At 44.4% G+C, this 20,955-nt stretch overlaps 1 protein-coding gene across 1 annotated transcript in view; it reads right to left on the minus strand.

Annotated features, from left to right (window-relative positions):
* Nucleotides 1–2,158: 2,158 nt before the first annotated feature.
* Nucleotides 2,159–20,955, minus strand: part of LOC137663847 (hyaluronidase-4-like) — a 28,355-nt gene continuing 9,558 nt past the window's right edge. Inside the window, 5 exon segments of the mRNA XM_068401445.1 lie at nucleotides 2,159–3,316; nucleotides 4,504–9,105; nucleotides 10,238–10,324; nucleotides 11,168–11,223; nucleotides 12,688–13,492. Of these exon segments, the coding sequence (XP_068257546.1) occupies nucleotides 11,175–11,223; nucleotides 12,688–13,454 (816 nt within the window). The 5' untranslated portion in view covers nucleotides 13,455–13,492 and the 3' untranslated portion in view covers nucleotides 2,159–3,316; nucleotides 4,504–9,105; nucleotides 10,238–10,324; nucleotides 11,168–11,174.

A 20,955-nucleotide genomic window follows, 5' to 3' on the forward strand; every position in this document is an offset into this window, starting at 1 on the left:
CCTAAGATTATTTTAAGGTCTTCTGTTTGGCCTTGAATGTTCTGCTTTACTCAAAATACCATGCAATCATAGGCCTAATCTATCAAGTTGGCAAGATAAAATGTTGGAACTATAGACAGCAGAAGCAAGAAGAAAGTCAGATTCTATGGCTTGCTGCTGAGATCAGCCCCAGCCACTGGGCAAATGCTATAACCACTTGTAGAAAATGCTGTAAATGCTTTTGAGGCTGTTACTCAAAAGATGGTTGTCAGTACCTCCGATAGGAGCCCGTACTTGGGTGATGCTGTGGACCCTCAGTGGGGCAGATGTTGGCCAGACTTGTGCCGAGCACTTGTTCAGGTTGGATATTTGACTTTTGCTATCTATTTGTTATATACTTGGTCCACACACTGAGCATCAGTACCCCTACATCTTCACTGGCGCTATCCTTCCTGTGCCTATTTAGGAATCTGGTTAGCATCAGCTAGCTGGTGCTAATTTTAGGCACACTGTTATGCTAAGTAAGACCTGTTTTGACTCATAGCAGCTCCCAGGATGACGTGGGTGGGATAGCAGTTTGACAGAGTCACCCAGGCTCCTTCCTTTGGCTGCATGTTGATAGTCAGTCCTTTGCCTTTCCCTACCCATTTCTTGAGAGAAATGATCCCAGCACACAAGTCCCATATGGCTGTATTCCCATTTCTCCCTATTTCACATACTTCTTGGCTCCCTCCCCTGCTGGCCCAAAAGCATGTGAGGCCATAGCAACTGCTTTGAGCAGAACCTGTAACTGCTACCTGGGCAGCCACTAAAAATGCTGAGGCAATTTTCTTTGCAAAAATTCCACCAGAAAAGCCAGGGACTGAACTGGCAGTTGAATGCTATTTTTCACATACCGACTGAAAGTTTTTCCTATTGATTGGCAATTAGCCTGTTCTAAAAGACTCAGGGTCAAATTCCCAGCTGGTGTAAATCAGAGAAGTCCCACTGAAGTGTCTGATTTATTTTCCAAATGGTTTAAAGATTCAGCAGGAGCTTTAAACTGCCAATGTTATACATCAAACAGCTGGCTAAAATTCAGAAAGATAGCATATTTTCTGTAATGCTCTTTGACATTAAGTATTCCTTATGGACCAGATATAGTCGATAAAAGTGCTAGAGAGAACATTCTGAAGATTATAAAAAAAACAAACAAACAAACAAACAAAAAACTTCAACTTGATCAACATAAGTTTTAGGAATAAGAGTCAAAATGTGGAACCAAATTTCACTTTTTAAGCCTTTGTTATCCTTTACAGATGTGTGTTAGTTATTGTAATGAATCAAAACTCAGTTTTAAGAGTCCTGCACTTCTCTTGGGTGGAAGTTTGACACTCCTGTCAAAGTGACTGGAAGGATTTTACTAGCTTTGGGTGGGAGTGGACCGCGTCCCTTGTAAAGTCCAATTCCCCAGCAGGTGTGAATATCGCCTATGTGCATAGCACAGTTGTTGCATTTTTGTTCCCTTTCTCTTTTCAGTTCTGCTTCTCAAAACATTCAACATGTTGCTGTCTCAGACGAATGTTCTAATGAAATGAAAAGGCTGGGAGCTGAATGGCCTTGGGAGAATTAGGGTGGTGAAGGAAGGCAAGGGAAGCTCCAAAATCTGCCATTTCTCTGTTGACAGACAGAGACTTTGTCTTAAGAGATAAGCAAACATTGCCTGGACTTGTTTCATAACTTCTGGGAAGCCTAATATCAGGCCTGCCTCTGTCATCTATATATTTTAGGAACCTTTGTAAACCTGGTACTTGTGACTGCGATTTTCCCTATGGTCCCTTCTGTCAAAGCAGAACTGGTTTGGGGCTGCTGCTCTTCAGTGTATATATCTTATTTCTGGACATAAGTACAGCCATAATGTTTTCTTCATCTGCTCCACATTGTCATGCAAGCAAGTCACTGCTACTGAAGTCTATATTGTGTCAAGGTAAGACCATGATATATGTGAGGTAGAGTGGTGACATTTCATTTTACCAGCCAGAAACTCTAATAATCAGTTAGATCAAGGCAAGACCAGGCTGTAAATGACATGTTTTCTTTTACCTTGTATTCATTTAAAACATAACCAAAGCCTTTTCTGATTTTAACGGAATCAGATCCTTTTTTATATTTAGAATACAATAAATCACAATGCAGAATATAAAAAGTGTAAGAAAATGTGTATTGTTAATATAAAAGCAGTATGCTTAGAAAACTGGGGAAAAGGATTTTACCACCTATAGAAACACCCACTTCTTCCCTCCCAGGAGTTACAAGTAAATCTTTTGTATTCATGTTGCCTTAACTGAATGCTAGTTAAGGCTGTGTTGCTTTCTAATAAGGAGTTATTTTCATGGTAGCAGAGGCGTGTAGTATTCTTTATTTCAGAAATCCAGCCTTTTAAATGAAGGACTTTTCCCTAAGGGCGCAGCTGCCCTCCCTCCTCCCACACTCTGGGAGAAACAAGCCAGTGTCCCGTTTGCTTAACATAGATGGCTCTGATTGATGCAGCGATGACAAGGAAAGCCTTCCCCTTCAGTGCAGTGATCGTTTCAGTGACCTGTGCCTGAAGATTGGGAAAAAGGCTGGGCTTTTCTTTGCTGAAGAGCAATTTCCCCATGCACCAGGGAACTGCAGAGATGCTCCAGCTCTAAACAAATCTTCAGAGAATCAGTGCCCAAGCCTTTGTCAACCACATCCTGTGAGGGTTAAAGCAAGAGCCACGTTTTGTGCAGTGACATCTAAGGTGTAGCTGCAGCCAGTCCTGGCAGATTTCAACATAGTCTTGCTTGTCTGCTGAGAGAGAATCCTTACAGAAATGTGGATTTCAGGAAGCGCTAGTAAGCTCCTGCTTTCAAGAACTACTGTTTACCCAGAATCCTGTCAGAAAATAGACTCATTGCCATCATTAGGACATATGGTTTTACTATCCTTGGAATAGCAGAGCATTGACTTTCTCTTCAGGAAAGTCTTTAGTTCAGTTTTTATTGAACTACAAATCTTGTTTGAATAAGGATCTGAAACATCTTTTTTGGATAGGATGGTGGTGTGACACTTCTGTCAAAACAACGAAAGAACTTGAATCCAAATCTCCTGCCACGTGTGTTAATAGGTGACTATCAGCTGTTCTAGTTCATACTGTATTTCTCCTTTCCCACTCTCTCAAAACATGTTTGTAGGCAAAACACATACACAAATTCCCAAAGAATCAGAAGAACAGAAGTCTGTAACAACAGTTAATATCTCACTTCTCAATAGGGAGGTAGTCACGTGTAGCTGAGACTTCATTTTCTGTAGGGAGTTCATAGGGTATATCAGCCTGTGAAAAGAAATCTGAGTAAGCAATGCCATTGACTAAGTTCACATAGCAGAGGAAAGCCACAATAACTCTGAATTTTTTTTGGTTGGTTTTGTTTTTTTTTTTTAAAGATGGGCCTGTTCGGAAAATCCTGCACTGAAGTGGGAGCCCAGTAGAAATTTCAGGTACTAATTCAGCAGGTTAAGATTCAAGATAAATTAAGGTTTAAATATAATTCTGTAATTTTCAGAAAATGACACACCTCAGACTTCTACCAGTGGAACACAAGGGGGAAGTATATGCAAAAAGATACAAGAGATCTGTAATTCATTCCACTGTTCTCAATACAATGACAGTGGTGATTAAATTATTAAATATAAGTATAAAATAATCTGTCATAACAGAGAGTACTAGCGCTCAGATAGGTAGTTCCTCTTTAAACCCCTCTACATGAAAATGAGAATAATAGAAACAAACTCCTATTAATCTGACTAATTAAGTGCACTTAGGAGCCCTATTCCCATCAATTTCAATACAGAATACAATTAAAAATGATCATGCAATGCAATCTGTACAGTGTTTACAATTCTGTATTTAACAGTGTTTTTGCTATGAGTTTAACCATCATTTCAGGGAGTTAGGCACCTGAATTGTGCCAAGGCAAATCTATGTTGCACTTGACTGTCAAACTGATTTGCAGCAAAGCCTCAGCACGGAATTAAGATCAACATCCAGACATCTGGAACTGGTTGAGTGATAGAGAAAAATCCCTGCCTGTAAGATCAAGCAGCAGAAGCAGGCAAGAAGGAGCAGCATTACCCTTCAGCTGCCTCCAGGCTAACAGGAGGAAAATAGTTTAGTACTGAATAAGTTAGGATGATTGGGCTGCCTGTATCAGATCAGAATTTCTGATTTAATTTGAAACACTAACTTAACCTTGCTGTCACTTGGATCTGTACCTCCTAACTGGCTACACATGCAGATGGGGTTTGCCTGATTGGATCTAGATGAAGGAACAAGGCCATGAATTTTACAGCCACTTCACGGTATGTCTGCAACCAGGTGCCAGTTTCAAACATCTGTCCTTTGCCAGAATGACAGTAAATAGAAGCAAAAAGAGAAGATACTTTTATCAACATAAAGCTGGTGGGAAATGTGGTACAGCATGTCAATATCAGAGAATACTACAAATAGATGTTCCAAATTACCTGAAAGTCGTAATTAGTGTCTGATTTCCCATTTCGAAGTGACTCATGGAAGAGCCTAGGAGGGTGATCAGCAGGCAATAACGTCAAAGCAGTTTTGCTTGTGTCCTGTTCTCATTCACAACTACAAAACCATTTCAATTAACCGCAGTTGCCTCTGCTGAAAGACTAGATGTAATGAAAATTGTACACAGTTTCAATTATTAGTGAGATACATGCATGTTTTCAGCTGACTGTTCGTTAAGCTTTTGGCTAGGTGAAATAACATTTAACTTCATTCTCATACCTTCTATCAATAAATATTGTTAAATACCAAATCACATAAGGTATTTATTGGTTATCCAAATGCTTAGTAGCTTATCGAAATCTTTAACAACTTAGATAATAAGCTCTTTCAGATGCTTTTTAGATATCTTTTGTGTTTAGGTGCCTACACAAGCTTCTTCAAAACTTGTTTTTGCATGCCTTCTGATCTATTTTAGGAATGTTCTAGCATGGAAGAGGCACCCATCAAGGTCTCAAGACCCTTGTGGTGTAATCCCCTGAGAGGCATCCCAGCTTGATACAAGGCCTATTGAAACCAAAGGAAGCTTACCGTTGACTTCATGTGGCTTTGGGTCAGACTGTCAAAAGCATTGACTAAAATATTCCTGTGCTTATCATCTGTCCTCTGATTTTTAGTTTCATATATTGTTATTTTCACATGATATTAGTAAGAAATGTTTAGCCTCACAAACCATGAAAGGAATAATCACAATTTGTACTATAATAAGAGAAAGTATGTTCATTATATTTAAAAGCATCCGTTCTCATGAATTTACAGAGATTAGTTAATTTTATCACTACCATTTAGTAGGTATAATAACATAAATTGATCTCTAATCCTCTGCAGCGGAAAAGCCTACAGCTAGAATAATTTTTTCCACCATCAGTTTTATTATGACATGCTGCATTGCATTCTACATACCACATGCAACAGTTTTAACCATGCAGCTGCTGAAAGCCCAGGCATGGGTTCTCAGATCTGCTTAGGTGCCTAACTCCTACTGAAATTCATAGAACAGTTTAGTCACCATACCACTCAGTTTTGGCATGCCTAAATCTGGTATGGACACCAGAGAGGAATTCGCAGTCTGAAGTTTAAGCAGTCTGAATCTTTATAGGATGGTCTATGACAGTTAGATCCTGGGAAAGAAATTTGCAAATACCAACACATCAGTCAAGGATCATGAAACATAGCCAACAGGGAACACAAAGAGAAGAAAACAGAAATCCAAAAAGTTATAAAACTGGAAATCAGAAATGCTTCTCACAGGAGAACAGAAGAGAGGTGGTTTGATCTTAGAGATGCAGCTGATTGATAGGAATTTATGCCAGATCTCACATAGCCTGAATCTCCAGCCTCAGGAGGAGAGGAGTCAGAAGGAGCACCTGGTTCACCTTTCCCCATGAGAACAGACTCTGCAATTGGGGTACCCTGCTGTAGGGGGTAACCTGCTGTGGTTTGGGAAGTGTCTCATCAGTGTAGATCTCGGCTACTTTAACCTCACAAAATCATCTGCCTGCCAATACCATTGAGAGAGAGATTGAAACTTTATGGATACTTCTGAAATATGTGAAAGCCCAGTTTCGTTGTACTGGCCTGTGCTTTGTTGTTAGGTGTAATTAAGCATTACATTCTCAGCGTAACCCGGATTTTGAGGTCTTTCTCTGAATGCAGAATAGCAGGAGAGCACTTGAAAAATAGAGCCACTGCAAAAAAAAACCCCAAACCTCTATATCTTAATGGAAGGAAGCAATATGACAGAGCTATTTTGTGCTTTGATAAAAAAGTATTGTACCTCTGCCTAAAGAGGAAATATGGCTTACATGCCTGGATTGATACTGAGGTGGGATATAGGGCCCTCTGCCCAAAACTGCTATCTCTAACACTGTCTGCCCAAGTGCTCCTTACCTCAAAACCAGCTAAACCCTGGTAGCTGAAGTGGTCCTCAGGAGGCTCCTTCCCCCTTCAAATGGGTTAGCTTCTAATTCAGTTGTCCCACTTCAATGGATATTGGGTGGGAAAAATCTGGGCCTGCGTACCTGGATGCATGGACACTAAGGAATATCATAACATTTATAAAAGAGGCATCAATGTATTAGAGGCAGTTGATAATTTAACACATTCACAGAAGATTTTGAAATTTGGTTTTATAAAACACTGTTTCTCTTTCCCATTGTTTAGTTACTACAAGCAATAAGATGTGACCTTAACAAAGACAGCAAGAAGAGTCAAAACTAACATCTAATCCAATGCTGCTAAGAAAACATTAAGAGACATTTTGTTTCCTATTAGCCTGTACTTCGGTCCTACAGTACAAGGAGAATGTCAAATGAATCATGTTTACACCTTTCCCTTGAAAAATCCACCACGATCTGATTTTAACAAACTGAATTTTTCTGAGAGAAAGCCATTCCATCGAAAAAAAATTTCATCCAGAATATCTCTAGTTTTCTTCACTATAAAAATATTCTCCAGAAAATTTTTAGTGGATCTCCTTCATTTATTTTTTGAAAGAAATAACAGCCTGAATTTCATTTATAATTTTTTCTTTTAAAGAAGGATCATTCTAAATTCAATTTATTTCTTATTGATTGCCTGTGTTTTAGTCACAGTCTCCCCCAACTTAAATAGAATTTAAAATATATCTTTCTACAAGGGAATTCTGTCAAAAAAAAAAAAAGAAAGTTTTTCTCACTTGCCTTCAAGAGCTCTGTTAACATAGTGTTTGTTCACCTTACGATCATTTGTTTAGCATCATAGTTATTAGGGCAGTAACTCACTGAAGTTAGATATGAGGATGATAGCATATGTTTGAAGAATGAAAAGCTGCTAAGAGGTGCAAAATTGCAAAGGTCTAAGCCTGATGGGATCTTTAAGGTTCTGGAACAAAAAGAATAATGGAGGCCAGTGGGAGCTGGATGGTATGTTTCACATGTTTGCCTGGATCAAATAGAAAAAACAAGGAACTCAGCACAGATCTCATAGGTCCCTTATTTGTCTTATGGCTATTTGTCTTTTCTTTTTCCAGCTACAGAGATTCTAGTATAAAGACACTGTTATTTCACATATGTGTTATATGTGTGTGTATGCATATTCGTTCAAGTAAACTCTCTTTCAAGAATACTTAACCCCTGGGAAGCTGAGAAGCTAGAGGTTCACAGAGTGCCCTGGAGACATGCCAGGTATGCTTTCTGCTCATGGTCACCTCTAGAAGAGCATTCTTCTCCCTGCTGACTGGAAGGAGAGCCCTGGAAGCCTTTCCACCCTCTCCAGAGGATGGATCTTACAATGGCAGTTGGGACATAAGTAAGTTTCTTGTTGAAGATGATAAACTTGCCTGATCCTCGTTGATTGCATCTCTATAGTAGCCATGAGGTGCTTTCATTAGCTTTAAATTTAAAAGTCGTTGGAGTATAGTCATAGATTCAGGATGGAGACCTGGCTGAGATGTTCCTGCTCCCAGCACTACTTATTAATTTTATTTTAAATAGTCATGGCATAAAAAAAACCACAGGGAGACCTTTTGTTGTTGGATTAGAATATATGCATTCCTTTCTCAGTAAATATACTAATCAACAGAGTGTGGCTTGTCCTTTTTTTTCCTGATGTCCTGACTCTCTCATTCCTTTCTACCTAGTGGAGAGCTCAAAGCATGACCACCTCCATCATGAGGCACATGAAAGAGGAAAGCATGGACTTGAATTCACTCAAATGGAAAAGAAACTAGAAACCTGCACCCCCATCCTCCATTTTCCGGGAGGATGCTCTATCCAGTATGCCATCTAGTAAGAGGTAGATATGGGTATTTTCTCCTTACAAAGGGTAAAAGTGAACCTCGCAGTATTTTTTCCAGTTGCAGCCGGCTTCTGCTGTCCAGCTGGGCAGAAGCCTAGCATCTAGCCTCCTAAATAGCCTAATCTCAGAAGATGGGATCAAGATGTATTCCTATGACCTGTGTGTCTTTGAATCAGCCTTCAAGGTGCCCCACTCTCTCCATACATTATGGGCATTACACCTCAGGGCACGGCTGCAGGGCTTGGGTTACATCTGGGACCATGACATGTCCAGTCCCCAGCTGCAGAGGATGTGAGACTTTTTGTTGGATCCACTCTACCATCCCTCTCGACTGACAGAAACCAGTCCTTTGACTAAGCAGCAGTTCAAAAAAACATATCAAAGGCAAAGTAAGCAGGCAGATTGCTGCAAATCATCTGGGTGAGACAGAGTCTGCAGAGAACCCTGGATGGTCATCAGCAACTTTAACTTCCTCACAGTCAGTTCCTTCATAACCCTGGTAACAGTGGCAGACAAATGTCTGCTGTTATTTCCAGATCTTCATTTGATGCTTCTCCTCTCACAATAAATCCTTGGTTGTCTGAGGCATCTATCTGGAAGCTCTTAGGATTCAAATGTAGGTATGTCTAGGCTTCAGGTGCTTCACCCACATCGTCCATTGTCCTGACAAAGATGCCCGCTGCGCACCTCAGCTGCTGCTGTGACATTGATAATGTAAGGCCCTCATTTGGAATCCACGAGTTTTGCACTTTTGTGCAGTTGCTCTGTAAATAGTAGAAAAGAAATTTTAGCTGATGTGAAACTAACTAACTACTCTATTTTTTTCTTTCTCTTTCTGAAAAATATGCAATATGTAAGCAGCATTCATGAATTCATTCAGGACAATTTAAATTTGACTAATTTAAAAGATTATGAAGAAGTTTTATGGAGAAAATATAACCTGATGGAGGTGCAAAGGGCTTTAGCAACTTGCAGTCCCCAGATAACACCACAGCCTGTAGGTCTACAAAGAAACCATGATGTATGCTAGAAACTCAGGTGATGACAGTGTGGCTGTGTGGCAAGAGTGCGGGGGTCTGGAGCTGATGGAGATGCTCCAGGGGCTTGCCTTTGTCACTTGGCCCAGTTGGAAGGAAGTTCACCCTCCTATTTGCATTAACTCTGACAGAAACCACAGCTGAATACTTGCAAAAATTGGCTGAAGTAATTGAATTTACTGAGGGCAACTGAACACTTATTTTCAGCCGTTCATTCTCATGCTGGCTGCGTTTTCTATACTATCTGCCAGGAGAAAAGCAGCCCTGAACACCCATTTCACACAGCTTTAAGGACAAAGTCTTTTCTCATGACAAAGTTTGATGTGTGGCTGTCTGAAAGCTCCAGGATGTGACGGAGTCACAGAAATCTGTCTTCTATTTTAATGTGGCTAGGTCTGTTATCATGTAATACAAAGCCTCTCCATCTGATCTTAACAGCCTGCTTCATTTTCCTTGACCACACACGGGCAGAAATAGAGTTGCCATAACCAGACAAATTGCTGGGCACCACTGGTATACCTAATCTGGTCTGACTGATGTGCTAATCAGGCTCTAGCTGGTTTCCTGGTGTTTTATCCAGCTGGAATGGATAATATTGAGGAACTGTCTTCCAGAATGCCTGGTATTAGCCATTGGCTTCCTTCCCTACCACTGGTTGCCTGTGAGCCTCACAAGACCTTGTTGAGCCAGGAAGACTTGACCATGTTCCATGGTCATCCTGACCGGGGGACAGCAAAGACTGGTTAAGCAGTCAGCTCTGCTGGTACCAAGTACTCGGAACTGGTGCAGTCAGACAGTGTCTATTAATAAGGTAAAATGAGGATCTTACACATTGCATTTAAATCAGGCACAGGCTTACCTCTGAAGAAGTTAAATCCATATCTCACCACATAACAATGCCTGCAGCTCCCAGGGCACTCTCTCCAATAGTGTTAATAAGATCTTGCTACAGTGAAAAGAGTAAAGACATCACTGTCAGGCTAATTCAGCCGTTCTAAAGTAATCCAATGGCTTGTGAAGTGTCTGTTCCTCAGACTACATTTTCTTTTCATTCTGGTCCCTATGGACTATATTTTTTGTGGCTAAAGGTTTGCTGTCTGGAGTACAAAGATTATTAAACATAAGTTGCAAACTTAGGTACTGCCTGAGATGTTGGTAATAAGCAAGTTAGCAAACACTGGGATACAATTCACTTTGATGCAAAATTTAATTGTAATTATTTGCTTTCTCGATTTCTCATCAATTACTAGAAGCAACTAAAATCTTTTCATTGAAGTGCAATTTTTAACATGAAAATTTCCCAAAGCATTCCCTCTGTTCTGTTTTTGCTGATAAGGGAAAGGAGAATGCCATTCTGCTATGTCAAGCTGTTTTCCCCATCCCTCTCCTATTTGAAAGCTGTGATTCCAAAGGCGTGCATTGTTCTTGCTGCTTTCCCTAGGAGCTCATTCAGCTTCTTATAAAGACCTTAGAAAAAGCGACTGTAAATAGGCACACACTGTAGGAGGCTGTGGTGGATTGACCCTGGCTGGATGCCAGGTGCCCACCAAAGCCACTCCATCACTCTCCTCCTCAACTGGATAGGGGAGAGCAGCTTCTCTCAGGAGCCACCCCTGTAGCCCCCTCACTACCAAAACCTTGCCATGCAAACCCAATATAGAGGGAGAATGTCAGCATTGTGCAACTTTAAATGAACGGGAAAATGCAACACTTGGCGAATCTGAAGAATTTCCATTTCAGTTTTCGTGCTCTTTCTAGATTTGTTTCAGAGAGATGTCTTTCACTGTACCTTTTCCTCATATCACAGGCTGTAAGGAGAGGGTATTTGGTGCTTGGATGTTTATCCTTGATTTGAACAGTGATTAAGGAACAGCAACAAGTGAATTACTATGCCATAAGCACTGAAGATGAAAGACCATTGATATGCAAGTGACTCCCTAGACACAATCATTGATTTAAGGGAGATTGAGGGCCACAGCACATCAAGAGTCAAAGTAGAAAAACTTCACAGGAATCAGTTGCCTGAAGGGGAAAAGAGGTGGAAACTGGGCATAAAATGGCAAAGGGGATGCACAGCAGCCTGCAGCAATTATTGATGTCCATCTATCCTCTTCTTTCAAAGATAAGAAAAGGCAAGCTGGATAAAAGCACCAAAGCAGGTGCCTACACCTCCTTTAATGCCTAAGAATAGGGATTTGCCTTCAAGGCAGAGAGAAGTTCAGCCCCTTACTGGGAAGTGTAATGGGTGATGGCAGTGCTAGGGGAGTAGCGGGACCTAATAAGAGAGGGAGCTAATGCTCCTTTCCAGACAAGGTGTCAGCTTCAGACTCTATACCTGGGCTGAAAGACTGAACATAGCCTTTAAAAAGTGAATGCAGCTCACTTGCTAAACTCTGAAACACAGAAATTGAGACCTGCTGGTAGTGCAGTCACTGTCTTCTGGGGAAAACTAAGCCCAGTCTGTGACAGATACGTCATGTTGCTTTTTAACAGGATATCTACTGTCTTCATCCAGTTTCTGTGAGGATGTCCAGAATCACATAAAGAAGGAGTAGGGTAAGACACTTATCTTGGAAACACTTGTGTGTGTGTGTGTTCAGCTGATGTGAGCGGTACTCCTTGGTTCTGGTGCACCGTTTGCCTGCTCCAAGGTAGGTATGGGACTAAATTAAACATTTTTGAGATGGAGGCATGCAGAAAGACGGCTGGTTTCAATTTTCCTTTCTGATGTAACATTGAGCAAGTTGCTAACATCTCTGCCTCAGTTTCCCTTCTATAAAAGGGGCAGCTATCTGGGGATTAGTTAGCAATTGTATACCGAGCAGAAGAAAGTACATCAGGGAGGATTAATGTATTAACCGCCTCCTACGTACTACATCAAATTGCTGAAATCCTTTCAATGCATTCAAATACATGTTTGAGTGTAGCACAGTGATGAAGTAAAGCAAAAAAAAAAGGTATCTGAGGCTGCATTTTTTCTTCAGAACACTGAGCTCTTTAAAGCATGTGGACAGTTAACATCAACCAGCAGAGCTGGCCCAAGTAGGAGGTTTTCCATCCTGATGTATGATCTGCAAGAATGGTTAAAGCATAAATGCAGCCCACATATTGTTCCAGCAAAAGCTTACCATAGGGAGAAATAATAAAGGTTCATCTCTATAACCTAGTCAAGTATACACAAATTTGGGCAAAGCATAATCTTGGGATGTCATAGAAGACAACCTTATGTATTCATTCACCCTAAACTGAGAAAAATGCAAAATGTTTTGACTGTTTCCAAGGGAATTCTTAATGCCAATGGAAGGATACAGAGCTGCACTGCTATCTCAGAGACAGGAAAGTTTATTGTTCCTCAAAACTTCACTCTTTGGGCATGAACCAGTGTAGTTCTGATCACAGAAACTGTAATTGTGACACTTAGGGTATAAATAGCATCCCCACAAGCCCTTTGGTCTGCTTTTCATTGCTAATGCAATTGTTTCCTTCATAAAAGCTTTTGCACTTTCTTCAAAGGAAAGTCTGGCTAAATGTTCAACGTCATTTGCTGAAATATTCCCTTCCATTTTAGTTACGAGTTTCATGGACTTTCTTCTGTAGACATCTTTTGCATCCCAGTTGCAGACCCACTGAGGTCTGCAGTGCTCCCAGTCTATGACAGCTAATCCACTGAAGTCCTTAGCTGCAATGTAATAGTGAATGTCACAGCCAGCTTTTCCCAAATGAGTTTGCAAACTGAAGTTCTGGGGTAGGCCACTATTAACAGGGACTTCCTGTGATGTGTACCAAGGATAATAGCCGAGCCTATTAAAATAAAATATGGTCATGTTCTGCCCTCTTGATTTAGCTAATGGGCTTCCAATTATATGAAATGTTTCCAGGTTCAATATGATGTGGTACTTCAGGGAGCACAGGTTTGTCAGTTGTTCCAGGTGGCTATGAAAGTCTTCCTCTCCCAAACTAGTGGTTGGGCTGGTTTCATAGCAAGGGAAGTCCAGATAAGTGCTATGCACAGCTGTGCCAGCAGCTGAAAGGTGAATGATGCGTAATGGTATCCCATTTTCAGGCAGTATTTTCATGACTTAAGAGACAACATTAGGCAGATCTCCCAGTTTGTCTGTAGAACATAACAGAAGAAGCATTAGTACTTATTCCATATATAGCTATATAAATTGGTATCAGCCACTTCCAAGGCATCTACCATGCTAACACTGAAGAAACAAAGTGGGCGCAATCTAATTCGAACAAAGGGACAGATTCCCAGGTGAAGTGAATGAGCATAGGTCTGTGGAAGTCAGTGCACCCACAGTTGCTTGTCTCATCAATCCAGGTCTTACTGATATCACTGAGGATGTTGCCATCACTTCAGTGGGCCCTGGGGTACCTTAGTGGCTGTGGCTGTTGCAGTTGGAAAGGTTGATGAAGAAATGGTTTCGCTATCCTTCAAGCTCTCTCAATAATAACAAAGGTAACTATAAAATCAAACCTTGGCTTTTATCACCATCTTCACAGCTTCATGAACATCCCTGACCTGTCTAATATAGTGCCAGCCAGAGATACTCCAAATAGCTCTAAACAAGCACACATATTTCACTGTTATTGTGCAGTACCATAAAGGGATACAAGTTCACTGCCCTCCCTGATACGAGCTGACAGCGGCGGCAGCAGCGACAGCGACTTGAGGTTAGTGCGGGGGCGAGGGCAACATCGGGCTGTAACCGGGCGGTTTTCGTACTCTTGGCCCCCCCGGAGCAGCAGTCCCAAGCTGCTTCCCTTCCCTTCCCTTCCCTTCCCTTCCCTTCCCTTCCCTTCCCTTCCCTTCCCTTCCCTTCCCTTCCCTTCCCTTCCCTTCCCCTCCCCTCCCCTCCCCTCCCCTCCCCTCCCCTCCCCTCCCCCCCCCCAGACCGGGAGGTTCCCAGCAATGAATCAGGAAAGGAGGGGGCATAGCTGGAGGCACCACGGGCGATTTAAACGCACCACCCCCTGTTGATTGGGGGTGGTGATTGATTGGGTGATAAAAAGCCTCCTGGAGGGCAGGGACTAGTCCCTGGACAGAAGGGAGAGAGAGAGTCAGCTGTGACTGTGTGAGTCAGCAGTGACTGGGTGTGTCCCAGGGCAGGAGAGGCTGCAGCAGTTTGCAGCTCGTTGGGGAGGGTGCTGACTCCCTCCCAGTGCACAAGGCAAGGAAGGTGCCAAGGAGCTGTGAACCAGGGGTGTCACCAACAGGTATTTCCCAGCTCAGTGAAAGAACAATGGTATCTACGTGGTGGAAGAAGACCAAAATGGATGTGGGAACCCAGACAGAGCTTCCACGGAAGGAGGCGATGGTGCAGGTTGCGGGCTGCAGGGAATGCTACAGCGTCCCTGTGGTGACAGGGGGCTGTGTGCACTGTGAGCAGGTAGATGATCCGCTCGGCCGAGCGGCACAGCTGCAAAGCCAGGTTGAAAGGCTTCAAGCCGAAGTAGAAAGGCTTAGGAGCATTCGGGAGGCTGAAATGGAGATAGACTGGTGGAGCCAGGCTCTGCCTTCCCTGCAACAAAAATGGGAGCACCTGCCGGAGAGCTCCCAGGATCGAGGGACAACTGTACTCTGCCCCTCTCAGGTGGAAAACAATAACCTAGAGGAGAGGAATGAGTGGAGGCAAGTCTATGGCCGTCGCAAAAGGCGAGTGCCCTCCTTGCCTACCTTGCCTCCACAGGTGCCTCTGAGCAATAGATATGAAGCCCTAGTGGAATACAGCCAGTCCAATGGGGATTTGGTGGAGAGGCAACCTATATCAGAGGTCCCACCACAGTCAGAAAAACCTGACAGGTGTATAGCTACCTCCTCCACAAGGAAGAAGAGGAGAGTTTTAGTGGTTGGAGACTCCTTCCTAAAGGGATCTGAGGGCCCAATATGCAGAGCTGACCTCCATCACAGGGAGGTCTGCAGTCTGCCTGGAGCCCGAATCAGGGATATCACCAGGCAACTCCCCAACCTGGTGAAGGCCACAGACTACTACCCCCTGCTGATCTTCCAGACAGGTGGGGAAGAAGCTGCATCCCGTAGTCTGAGGGGGATGAAGAAAGACTACAAGGCCCTAGGACGGTTGGTGAAAGAGTCTGGGGCACAAGTTGTTTTCTCCTCCCTCCTTCCATTTTCAGGTGATGACGTGGGATGGAATAGTAGGATTCTCTCTGTTAATGCCTGGCTACGAGACTGGTAGTACAGACAGGGCTTTGGGTTCTTTGATAATGCCTGGTTTTATAAGACAACAGGCATGACCGTAATACATGGGAAAGGCTTATGTCATAGGGGCAAAAGGGTTCTGGGACAGGAATTAGCAGGGCTCATTCGGAGAGCTTTAAACTAGATTCGAAGGGGGATGGGGTAGTAGCTGGGCTTGCACCACTGGGGCAACGCTCTAGTGTTGAGGTAGACCAGGAGGCCTCCCATCCCCCTAGGGTGAAATTGGTGTGCTCAGCTCGCTCCCTGAAATGCCTGTACACCAATGCACGCAGCATGGGGAATAAACAGGAGGAGTTGGAAATCCGTGTTCGGTCGGGGGGCTATGATTTAGTGGCAATTACAGAGACTTGGTGGGACGCCTCGCATGACTGGAATGTGGTCATGGATGGCTATGTCTTGTTCAGGAAAGACAGGCCAGTAAGGAGAGGTGGTGGAGTTGCTCTTTATGTGAGTGAGCAGCTAGAATGTATTGAGTTCTGTCCAGGGGCGGATCAGGAGCGAGTTGAGAGTTTGTGGGTGCGAATTAAGGGGCAGGCTGGCAGGGGTGATACTGTTGTGGGTGTCTATTACAGGCCACCGGATCAGGATGAGGCCTTCTACAGGCAGCTGAGAGCAGTCTCGCAATTACAGGCCCTGGTTGTCATGGGGGATTTCAACTACCCTGATATTTGCTGGGAGGCCTACTCAGCCAGCCATCCTCAGTCCAGGAGGTTCCTCCAGTGCATTGATGATAACTTTCTGATGCAAATGGTGGATGAGCCAACTAGGAGAGGAGCGTTGCTGGATCTTATCCTTACTAACAAGGAGGGTCTGGTTGAAGAGGTGAAGGTTGAGGGCAGCCTTGGTTGTAGTGACCATGAGATGGTAGAGTTCAGGATCTCATGTGGCAGGAACAGAATAGCTAGCAGAATCACAACCCTGGACTTCAGTAGGGCCAACTTTGGCCTTTTCAAGCAATTGCTAGGGGAAATCCCATGGGACAGGTTACTAGAAGGTAAGGGGGCCCAAGATAGTTGGTTAGCATTCAAGGACTGCATCTTCCGAGCTCAATATCAGAGCATCCCAGCAGGTAGGAAGTCAAGGAAGGGTACCAGGAGACCTGCATGGTTAAACAGGGAACTGCTGGGCAAACTCAAGTGGAAGAAGAGGGTGTACAGATCATGGAAGGAGGGGCTGGCCACTTGGGAGGAATATAAGTCTGTTGTCAGAGGATGTAGGGAGGCAACTAGGAAAGCTAAGGCCTCCTTGGAATTAAACCTTGCGAGAGAGGTCAAGGACAACAGAAAGGGCTTCTTCAAATACATTGCAGGTAAAGCCAACACTAGAGGCAATGTAGGCCCACTGATGAATGAGGTGGGGGCCCTGGAGACAGAGGATAAAAAGAAGGCGGAGTTACTGAATGCCTTCTTTGCCTCTGTCTATACTGCTGGAGGCTGTCCTGAGGAGCCCCGGACCCCTGAGGCCTCAGAAGAAGTCAGGATAGAGGAGGAATCTGTCTTGGTAGATGAGGGCTGGGTCAGGGACCAATTAAGCAATCTGAACGTCCATAAATCCATGGGTCCTGATGGGATGCACCCGCGGGTGCTGAGGGAGCTGGCGGAAGTCATTGCTAGGCCACTCTCCATCATCTTTGCTAAGTCGTGGGCAACAGGAGAGGTGCCTGAGGACTGGAGGGAAGCAAATGTCACTCCAGTCTTCAAAAAGGGCAAGGAGGAGGACCCGGGGAACTATAGACCGGTCAGCCTCAACTCCATCCCCAGAAAGGTAATGGAACAACTTGTCCTTGGTGCTGTCTCTAGGCACATCGAGGATAGAAGGATCGTTAGGGGCAGTCAACATGGCTTCACCAAGGGGAAGTCATGCTTAACCAACTTGATAGCCTTTTATGAGGACATCACCCGGTGGATAGATGATGGTAAAGCTGTGGATGTGGTCTATCTTGATTTCAGTAAAGCGTTTGACACTGTCTCCCACAGCATCCTCGCAGCTAAACTGAGGAAGTGTGGTCTGGATGATAGGGTAGTGAGGTGGATTGTGAACTGGCTGAAGGAACAAAGCCAGAGAGTGGTGGTCAATGGGACAGAGTCCAGTTGGAGGCCTGTATCTAGTGGAGTCCCTCAAGGGTTGGTACTGGGACCAGTACTATTCAATATATTCATTAATGACTTGGATGAGGGAATAGAGTGCACTGTCAGCAAGTTCGCTGATGACACAAAACTGGGAGGAGTGGCTGACACACCGGAAGGCTGCGCAGCCATTCAGAGAGACCTAGATAGGCTGGAGAGTTGGGCGGGGAGAAATTTAATGAAATATAACAAGGGCAAGTGTAGAGTCCTGCCTCTGGGCAAGAACAACCCCAGGTATGAGTACAAGTTGGGGACAGACCTGTTGGAGAGCAGTGTAGGGGAAAGGGACATGGGGGTCCTAGTGGACAGCAGGATGACCATGAGCCAGCAGTGTGCCCTTGTGGCCAAGGAGGCCAATGGTATCCTGGGCTGTATTAGAAGGGGTGTGGTTAGCAGGTCGAGAGAGGTTCTCCTCCCCCTCTACTCTGCCCTGGTGAGGCCGCATCTGGAGTATTGTGTCCAGTTCTGGGCCCCTCAGTTCAAGAAGGACAGGGAACTGCTAGAGAGAGTCCAGCGCAGAGCCATGAAGATGATTAAGGGAGTGGAACATCTCCCTTATGAGGAGAGGCTGAGGGAGCTGGGTCTCTTTAGCTTGGAGAAGAGGAGACTGAGGGGTGACCTCATTAATGTTTATAAATATGGAAAGGGCAAGTGTCATGAGGATGGAGCCAGGCTCTTCTCAGTGACATCCCTTGACAGGACAAGGGGCAATGGGTGCAAGCTGGAACACAGGAGGTTCCACTTAAATTTGAGGAAAAACTTCTTTACGGTGAGGGTGACCGAACACTGGAACAGGCTGCCCAGAGAGGTTGTGGAGTCTCCTTCTCTGGAGACATTCAAAACCCGCCTGGACGCGTTCCTGTGTGATATGGTCTAGGCAATCCTGCTCCGGCAGGGGGATTGGACTAGATGATCTTTCGAGGTCCCTTCCAATCCCTAACATTCTGTGATTCTGTGATTCAAACCCTTGACAGCAATAAAGCAGATCTGTGAATGCTTGCTCTGAGCTATTTATTAGCCTGGCTGCACTACCACATGGAGCTAGCACCTTCCAGACCAGCTCCAATAGGTCTGCACAACACTGCATTGTGCAATGTGGACTTTGATCCTAAGGCTTGTGGCCAGTGCTACGAGCAGAATCATCAGTCACAAGGTCCCTGCTGATTATGTGTGTATTAAGCAGAAAAGAAACCAGATATACAGCAAAACCTACATACTTACATATAAGAGAGAGAGAGAGAGAGTCTTAGCCACCCTGCAACTCCAGGCTCTCCCTGCATTCAAAACCCTGGGGAAATCCCATACAGTTGTACAATCAGCCATCAGGGATGATCATAGATTTGTATTGAGTCCTACTTGTTCTTCTTCCTCAGTCCTTGCCTACCTGTTTATCCCTCCTGGGATTGCGACCTGCTGGATGTGAGGATCATGAGTTTCATATGGACAGCCAGATTGTTACATATACTAATGGGAATAGCTCATCTATGTTATCCTTTATCTCAAAACACAAAAACAGTCAGTCATAGCTATGTACCTGTGGTACTTTTCTGGACCTCCCCACTCCCCCATTTCTTTGCTATTTTAGGGTAGGACTAGCATGACCTAATTTCAAGTACCTGCAGCAAAAAATATCAACATCCAAGGTAGCCAACCTAGGTACTTTTAATAAGTCATGGATGCTTTTAGGATACAGTCATCTGACAGTGTGAGATATTAGAGCGCTCTGAAGTGTCCAAGATGTGCCTGGGCCTCCTGCTGACCAGGCAGGCAGTCTACAGGACCAATGCAGTATGGTGTAGATGCTGCAGAACTCAATGTTTCATCAGAGAAGTCTCACCCCATGAGACTCACAATGCTTTGTATTTAGTGATGAGGAGGTACAGGTTTTCAAAACCACCATCCATATATCCACAAGTGCCATATCAGCATTGGTGAGCTTTTTGGAAAACAATGTTAATGAAAAGTAGCCCAATTTGCTATCACTCAGATAGCATATACCATACCAATAAGTCAAACTCAGCAAAGCCACTCAGGGCTTGTCAGCATTAGAGGCCGAACTGAAGTTTCTTGCTGGAAGGATGTACAGCTGAAGCAGGATGATGGTGGGCTTGCTGTTGTGAGGAGACAACCAACTAAAAGGACCAGCTTTAGAGAGTCAGGCTTGCTGCCCCATCTCCCCCAGAGGGATGGAGAGAAGGGACAGGGTGCTCCTGCCAGCCTAACAGCTCTGTCCCTTACGCCAACCCCTGCCTGGGATCAGCATGGGCTTTCCAGAAGGGCTGCAGGGAGGCCAGTGGTGCCCAGCAGTTTGCTCTGCTTTGCCTACAACCAACTGAGAGACCTTGCTGTGCAGGAGCATCGTCGCTGAGCACTGCTCTCGCAATTCACTGAGAATCAGAGCTGTAAGAAAATCCTGCCAGAGGGCAGCAAATCCCTACAATTATTTTCTTAAAATTGCAGCATGTGATTCTAAATCGCAGCACATTGAGTCCCCCCTGTGAGAGCTGTACCACCATCCTGCCCTCTGCTCCCACGCCCGTCACAGTCTGGATGGGGAGGTGTCACTAGCTGGGCTTGGCACATCCCTCGGGTGTTTTACCCCAGGTTTCAGGGGGCACTTCCCATGCAGGATCTGTGTCATTTGGCACAACACACCAGCAGCATGGGCGGTGGCCACCCATCCACTGGGGCAACTTGTGGCATCACCCAGTGCACCACAAACCCTGGGGCAGGCAGGCCCAGCGCTGCCCAGCCAGGCTGCACCAAAACCCACGGGGCTCGTGGGGGGCTGCTCTTGCTGGGATCTGCCCACTGGTGGGGAGCGGGGAGGCTCAGCACTGCCCTGTGCTGTGGGTCAGCATGTCCCTTCTCGGGCAGGGCAGGGGAGATCAGCCCTACGCTTTACTGTGTGCTGGATATACTGATTTGCTGCCCCAAGGGCCTCTGAGCTAACACATGGGAAAGGCAGTATCAGCAAGCTGAAAATAATAATAATAACCATAACAACAACAATAATAATATCATTATAGGTTATTGAAGGCTGCAGGGAAGTGGCAGATCACCCTGCCCCCTGAGAAAAACTTGTCATGGGGGACTTAACACAGAAAGTTATTTGTAGTCACTCTATTATTAAGGAGGAATCAGATACCATTTTTTATTCTGTGTGAGGGCAAATTGCTGAGGTTTACTGACTTCTGATTTTATTCCATTTGATGCATTTAGCCA

The sequence above is a fragment of the Nyctibius grandis genome, chromosome 5 (assembly GCF_013368605.1).
Source record: "Nyctibius grandis isolate bNycGra1 chromosome 5, bNycGra1.pri, whole genome shotgun sequence".
Taxonomy (NCBI): Eukaryota; Metazoa; Chordata; class Aves; order Nyctibiiformes; family Nyctibiidae; genus Nyctibius; species Nyctibius grandis.